The sequence below is a fragment of the Idiotropiscis lumnitzeri genome, chromosome 1 (genome assembly GCF_059441095.1).
Source record: "Idiotropiscis lumnitzeri isolate Australia: NSW breed Sydney's pygmy pipehorse chromosome 1, RoL_Ilum_1.0, whole genome shotgun sequence".
Classification (NCBI taxonomy): domain Eukaryota; kingdom Metazoa; phylum Chordata; class Actinopteri; order Syngnathiformes; family Syngnathidae; genus Idiotropiscis; species Idiotropiscis lumnitzeri.
Window position 1 is genome coordinate 13,597,135 of NC_142391.1, and position 7,896 is coordinate 13,605,030.

The 7,896-nt window shown below is 44.2% G+C and overlaps 1 protein-coding gene across 2 annotated transcripts; it reads right to left on the reverse strand.

The window, feature by feature from the left end:
* Positions 1 to 7,674, reverse strand: zbtb42 (zinc finger and BTB domain containing 42). Of its 2 annotated transcripts, none has more exons than XM_088318530.1 (2): positions 7,307 to 7,674; positions 1 to 5,698 (listed from the first exon to the last, which is right to left on the reverse strand). In XM_088318530.1, the coding sequence occupies exon 2, from the start codon at positions 5,682 to 5,684 to the stop codon at positions 4,086 to 4,088; it is 1,599 nt and encodes a 532-aa protein (XP_088174656.1). In that variant the 5' UTR covers positions 5,685 to 5,698; positions 7,307 to 7,674; the 3' UTR covers positions 1 to 4,085. The 2 variants fall into 2 exon arrangements, with proteins under 2 accessions (XP_088174656.1, XP_088174648.1); XM_088318522.1 differs by lacking the exon at positions 7,307 to 7,674 and adding an exon at positions 6,587 to 6,837.
* Positions 7,675 to 7,896: the final 222 nt, after the last annotated feature.

The window sequence follows — 7,896 nt, forward strand, 5'->3', positions numbered from 1 at the left end:
CTCATGTAGTTCATTTATTACTACATTATGCGTTGACTCGTATTGCTTCTTTTGAAGCGTTTTACACCAGACAAAAAAAGTGCAAAAACACTGACAGGGAAATCAATAAAATTCACACAGACAAAGTTGTTCCATTTAATTCTATGCATAGTCTTATAAAGACCTAAATCCAGATTGTCACATTTCCACAGCACACACACGCACACACCTCCACAAACACAAACAAAAGGCGCAAACAAGTAAAATGCACAGTAAATTGCCTCAGAATCTAATCAAAGATTGTCCTCTAATCTCTACACCACTAAAACTGAAGCAGTTACTATAAAATATATCATTCTTATTTAGAAAAAAAAATTATATTAAATTCTAATGGCACTTCTACAGTTTCAATTAAAAAGGTGTGTTGGTTCCACATTTAGCTGATGTAACCAAATTAAAATTCAGAGGTTGCAAGAGAAACAAATGCAATAATAAATATTTCTTGCGATCTTAAACAATTTCACAGTTGGAACCCGCAACAGAGGACAACAATCCAGTGTTAAGTAATGGTCATTTTCCGACTTCTAAATCATACATGAGTTAGGCAAACATTGCCTTTTGTTTCCATGAATAGACAACAAAGAGAATCTCTGCAGTTCACATTCATCAGTGACATGACCCAAGGAACTACTGAAACCCAAAACACACACACACACACACACACACACACCCCCACACAAATGCTTGTCCTCAGTTTAACACCTCCAAAAATTTATTCACACAATGAAATGACATCCCCGGAACCTCACACAAAGCAGCAAAAAGTAAATGAATTTTACACAATGTGTCATGAAAGAAAGTAAATAGTTGTTTTGTTTCTATGGGCTGCTGTTGTGTGAACACGAGCGAGTGCACTAAGTACAAAGACAGGCTCCTCCAGATGCAACACCTATTTGTGTGTCAACAAGGCACGCTCGGTGAACATCCTGGGGCTTTAAATAACCGCTACAAAACAAATGCGCTGTTTTAGTCATTTCTGCCTTTGTACACATGTACATTCAAGAAACATCTGACCAAGCTTGCAGCGTTTTCTTGCCTGTATACATTATTAACACGACACTGGAAGCATGTACGGTGGAACCTTAAGTTACGAATGTGCCATTTTACAAACAATTTTTCATTGCCTCTATTTACGTACTATTATCGGTATATGAACGATATTGGCAAGCGAATAGATAATCTATGTTGTGCTTTTTATCGCATTGTGTAACCATCATCGACTATGTGCGTAACGCATTACTGCAAACAGAAAATGTGTTTTATCCTGCCGCGATGTTATGGAGGAAATGGGCATTTTTTTCCCCGTCGTGTAACCTTGCTCTGTGCACCTCGCAAAGCAAGGTAGGCAGTGGCACTGTTACTGTCTTTGTTGTTGTTTTGCTCTTGACAGAGAAATCACTCACTGGTGATTGCACGAGTGAGGCAATCAAAAATTTGTGTTAAAAATGTTTTTTGTGTTCTATTTCTAAGAGCGTCTTGCCACTTATTTCTAAATATCAGAAAATTTATTTTTAACCACGCTCAGTTTTGGGGCTGGAACGGATTAATCACAGTTCTATTCATTTCAAAAGGAAACATTACTTCAATTTATGAATTTTTGAGTTCAAACTGAACCCAGAACCAATTAAGTTCATAGCTTGAGGCTCCACTGTGCATGGAATAGGAGTGCTCACTAAACTGGTTAAACAGACGGCGTTTAAGGTGGGTTGTTATCAATGATGCTTGAGCAAAATTCTGCTGCCAAACTATTACAATGAGCAAAAAATCTCAAGTGAAAGCCTGAAAGAAGGTGATTAGACAGGATTTATGTTCACTTTCAGGTTCAATACATAACATTAAATGATACTCAACTGGTGGGTCAGGCCCCAAAATTGGGTTGTGAACAGCAAGTATAAAAGTACATTTAAATATTTAATGTACGTCCAATGCCAAACTAGATATTTTAACAAACAGCGAAATAAGTGAAATATTAATTTTCATTCATTTTACTTATTTAATGTTAGAAAATGTGACAAATGTGGGTCTAAATTTGTGAACGATTGCCAAGCTGTGTTGGGGACACGGGATGCAATGATAACTCAGGTAATCTCTTTATAGGTGTGCAATCAAATCGCAACGGTCTCTCCTCTCAGTAGAACAATGAAGCATTTATCTAACTGCATGCTGCGTGGAGGGAGGGTTGGGGTGGGGTAGGGGGGGGGTTAGGACTTTGATGCCTCCAAACAATACACCTGTTTACAGTCTCCTCAGTTTCCCTTCGCCTAAATACATTTCTCACATTCCAGTGCTTCTCTATTCAATACACCAAAGCGCCAAGAGAAACGTGCACTTGCTGCCCCCCCCCCCCCAACTCCACCCCACAGCTCAGAGGGAGAGACACAATGATCCCTTGAGAACTACCTGGGTCTTGTGTGTTGAAGTGGGGGTGGAGACAATGCTAGTATTGTCCCATTTCTATCGGTAGCCAATGTCGACTCACTATGGCTGTGCTTCTAGAAAAACTACAGTATTTCCCGTGGCAGAACAGCGGAGCTGAATGAAAATCCCGATTCTGATTTGCAGTCAGCTTAACTCTCGAGCCCCCCGCCCCTCCCTGGGAAGACACGACAGCCTTAATAAGACACCTGACTCCCTCCACCCCGTGGGTGTTATAAAAACACACATAAATAGAATATACATTTACATTAAATATACAAATTGTGATAGCAGCCTAGGAAATAGTGTTGAGACTATTGTATGTGCATGCTAAAAACAAGTGCTTCTCTATGTTCCGTGTGACTGATATTTCTCTATTAAAGCACAATTACAGTAACTTGATTTGCACAAAGAGAAAAAAAAAAAGATAACCCCAATACCAGTTAATAGTACCAACTTTCGAGCTAATCGAAATACATCTACAATAAACCCTGAACCAAACTAATAAATAAATTCAGATCAAGTCTTCTCAGGACAGATTAGACAAAAAAAACCAAAAAACTACTTAGCAACGAGTGGAACTCCTTCCTGCTCACAAACCTTATTTTGAAATTGCTAAAGGCATCAACATCAGTAGTAACGCATAACAGTAAGAAACTATGGTGAGCATGAGAATGTTAATTTAAAAAAGAAAGTCAGTAGCTTCAGCAGATCGGCTGTGATTATCCACCTGTTTTGTTCCATCTCCGAACAGTGACCAAGTGCTGGTTTGTTTCGACTGCTGCCATACCAGGAAATCTAACACTCGTCTGCTGTTTGTCTTCTTCTACAATCAATAACTTCAGAAGAGCTTCATTTACATAGCTGGGCCGCGCACTTATAAGGGCACTCGTGGATCAATTAGCATTCCAGCGCTGCCTATTACCTTTGTTATCCTCTGGTATGTGTGAGAGGATTTGACCAAAGGCGTGGTGATAAATGACTCTTCGAGAAGTACACTGAAGTGAAGTGTAAAGAGGCACAAGTGTTATAGGCATGAACTCTAGCTTTGTGTCCCTCCATTGAATATACATTTTTAAGTAGCAATTAGACCATTTCTTCAATTAGTTCACATTCATGATGAAAACAAAAAAGGACAGGTGATTCTAAGGCAAAATACAATAATGTACATAATGGTTTTGTCTCCTTTAAAATTGACCTTTAAACAAAAACTTTCATGAAAAAAAATATTCCAGTAGTCTAACTTCATTAGTTTTGCTGCCTCGAAATATTTAACTTGTTACAAATACCCAAATAAATAATAATATTAAAGTAGGAAAACGGACGGTTCTGATCTCCCATGTGCACAAATAAAGTCGATTGTATAAACAAATGTTAGCAGCCTGCATTCTGCCCCTCGGATGCCTTTCAGCTCCTCAAATACAGTCAACAACACGCAAAGACAAACAAGACACAAGTGCATCATCTACTTTGTTCAACTTCCACACTGATGCCTGTCACCAGTCTGGGACAGTGTTTCTTCAAGTTGCTACATCAAGAGAAATGCCACGTGGGGTAGAATCCAAACTGCCAGTGTGTGAATACTAATGTGCGTAAAGACACAGGGGTCGTGTTGGCACAGGTAGAGCGCTTTATCCGATGGCGAGCGTTTTAACAAGGCCACAGTGAAACTTCCTGATGTGGCGATACAGGTCCCCGGATTGGGTGAAGCGGCGCTCGCACCATTTGCACGCATGCGGCTTCTCCCGCGTGTGGACCACAGCGTGCCGACTCAAGTTGTGGGAGTACTGGAAGCTCTTGCCGCACTGGCCGCAGGTGTACGGCTTCTCGCCGGAGTGTGTGCGCTCGTGCCGCTTGAGGGTGTACATGCAGGAGAAGGTCTTATTGCACTGCATGCAGGTGGGCACCGAACCGTCGGGGGACAACTTGGAGCGAGCGCCGTCCTTCTCGCGGAAGTGCGAGCTGAGGTGCAGCTGCAGGACGTGCGGGCTGGGGAAGATTTTGCTGCAGAGGGGGCACACGCACGCCTGTTGCCCCGCGGGCAAGAGCACCCCGCTGGAGGTGGAGATGTCCGAAGAAGCCAGGTCATCCTCCTCCTCCTCCTCGCTGTCCCCCAGCAGGCGAGCCCTTCTCCTCTCCGCCGCCGCCGCCTCCCTGCCGGGGGCGCGCTCCCTCCCCCCGCAGGCCTCCCCCTCCTCGTCCATCAGGTCTTCCTCCTGGGAGAGGAGGGCGGCGGTGGAGCCGTTGTTGCCTGGGAAGAGGGCAGCGAACCCTGTCACCACTGAGCTCCTGGCGCTATTCCCAAAGCGCTGGCTCTCAGGGCTCATGGGCTCACTGTCCTCCTGCTCTGACAGCAAGTCGTGTTCATCTTTAACAAGTGGCTCAGTGCCCTGCTGCTGGCTGTCGAGGGCCAGCTGTCCCGAGATGTAGGAGGCCTGTAAGGGATCTCTGCTAGACAGAGGCTTGAAAGACAAATCCAGAGCGCAGTCCATGTCATCCGAAGCCCGGGACCTCTGGGACAGTGAGACGGTGGAACTACTGACATCAGCTTTTGTTTTTCCAGCTGTTTGGACGCAAGGCTCGGCCTCCGCTGACACATAATTGACACCGACAAGGTCCGGGGACCTGCCGGAGTGACCGTTTGCCTTCTGTCTGTTCCGCGCAGACCTTTCACAGTCGCTGACAGCGAGCCCCGCTTCGCTGTTGTCCGTGTCAAACTGTTCCGTCGGGGAGGGGGCCCCCGGGAGCCCCCGGGACTGTCGCCTTCCGAGCTGCTTGTCACCACGCAGCTCACTGTCCGAGGAATTGTCCCGCTCCAGACAGCTCGGTCCGAAAGCCTCACCCATCTTCTCGTCAAGCGAGGAGAGCTCCTTATCTTTCAGCTTGCCTTTACACACTTTGACAATGTCGTACATGTGGAGGTAGCTGGCTGCGGCCAGCACGTCCTCCACTGGCAGAGTGCTGAATTCCAGCTTGCCCTCATACATAAATTCAAGCAGCAGACTGAAGGCCGGCGCTGTCACAATGTCACTGTTGAGATGCACAACGTCCCTTTTGTCTAGCTGGTCCCTGTAGAAGAGATGGAAGTACATGCTGCAAGAAGCCAGCACAGCTCTGTGCGCTTTGAAGCGAGCCTCCCCGACCAGAACGGTGCAGTCACACAGGAAACCTTGGTGACGCTGCTGACTCAAACACTGCAGCAACTGGCGGCTATGGTCTGGGAACTCCATTCTTCCCTCATAACCTGATGGAAAACAGGAAAAACAGGATGGTGGGTAAACAAATTGGGGCGGCTGAGAAGACTGAGCCAAGCCGCAGTATGCTATTGGATAGCAAAAAATTGAAGTGACTTAAATGTGGCAGCACACACACTTCTGCTTGTGTTAGTAGACACAGGTGGGGCATGATGTAGGTGTCCCCTGTGTCAATTTTGAACGAAATTAAGCTACGTTTTCATAAGACTGAGGATGAAAACAGCCTTGAGATTTAGCCAGAATAATGACAAATTGTGCTCACGTTTGTTGCAGTTCTCACGAGACTAAAGTCATAACACAAGTGTCTATTCTCTATTTACTACCAAGACTTACAATAAAAAAAAAAGTTAAACGTGAAATTATTTATGTTCCCAATAATTTTGTGAAATTTTACGTTACTATTAAGACAACTTGTTGTTAAATGGTCCTGAATCAGTGTACATATGAGTTTTAAACTCAATGCCCCTGAAAGAACAGTTAGTTTATAGTGAATATTGGAATTGTCAAAATCATGAAAAAGTAAAAGCATCTCATGCCTCACTTTAAACCACCGCCAATGCTGATAAGAACAATTGTGGAAATGTGAAGCTGGAAAAAAAAATTAAAAGAAGGGGCTACTTAGAAAGTTTAGGAATGAATTCCCACTTTAGTTTTACGCAAATATCCAGTTGCAGTTAAAGTATTACGTTTTTTAAAAAGTCAAAACATAACTAAAAAAAAAGATAGTTGTACTACACCCAAATCTACTGCACAATCTCCCTAAATTCAATTACCATTTCGTCTGGATACATTGCAATTCGAAATACAACTCATGGTCCTGAATCTTACACCTTTGAAACCTTTCCCCACAGTTATAAACTTCATTAAGGTGGGCTCACCCATTCCCCGAAAGGATCCAATGAGTTCCAGTTTCAATTCCCCTCCTTGAGTTTCCAGAAAGATTTCAAAAAAACGCACACAAACGCAGTCGTGTTTACAGAACAAGCAAGCGCGACTGGAAATAAGAGCAGTTGTCCACCGGGCAAGCAGTGTAAAAAGGAGGAGGAAAAAAAGGAGTGAGTAAACTGCTGCTCTGTTTGCTAATTGCACTGCAAGCTGTGGAGTCAGCTGCTCTGACATCACCGCAATGGAAACGCTACCTCCAGCTGTGCTCCCCTTTTGCCATATGTTACCTCAGTGCTGTCCAAAAAGCGCATTACTTGTACCGTTTTTATAACGAAAAAAAAACAAGATAGCCGCTGCTCACTTTTAATCAATGGTTACCCGCCCGGGAGGGAAAAAAGGTGAACTACTACGTAAGGATGATAATACAACTACGTATTATTTCTCTTTAGCACCCAAAGTTTCCGTTAGTTTTATTAATTGTTTATTAAAAGTTGGACGCGACCGATGTGCACTTGAACGCAACACAGATAGTTTCAAAGGAAAAAGTGCAAGTGCGGCAGCACAGTATAGCTTTAAAAAGTGCGAGAGGGGGACTTAAAAAAAAAAAACACTCTTAAAAAATCAACCGAGTCAAGCAACGACTGGACTCTTTAACTTTCGCTTCCTTGCTTTGTAAAACGCAAAAAAAAACAAAAAAAAAACGGCTTACTTACATTTATTTCCGCCTTCTCCGTGGTGCGTTTATGTTCCTTTTCCCCACTTAAACACCTCGACGTCCTGTAATCATGATGTGTCGCCAGATGTTGGAGACCCCCTAGTCGGTTCTTCGAGCTTTCAGTCCAGTGCCCGGCGAGGCAGGCTGCGCTCGCTCGTCTCGCTGGGCTGCTGGCTTGCTGTGGCTGGCTGCTGTTAGAGTGTCCACGAGCAGGTTGATCGTGTGGCCACCAAGTCTCGCGACAGCGCCCGGCCCACCACCAGAAACTTGTGTACTACTGCGAGAACTCGCACAGCGGCAGCAAGTAGCAAAGGACTCCCGCCGGCAGCGATTTAGCGACTTCCATTGCTCCTGGAAACACCTGTCAGCTCTGTGTGCAGCCTCCCGCCAAAGCCGGAAGTCCAGGGACGGTGATCAAAAGCGGCACAGACAAGGAAGTAGTTCTCAAACTTTTTACACCAAGTGTCACCACAAGAAATACTTGGCTCTCACAGGCGTGCCACCAAAATAAAGATAAATAAATAAATGCCGCATAGTTGTGTTAGTCACAAGCGAGACGATTGTGTATTTTTCCTTAAATTAATGATT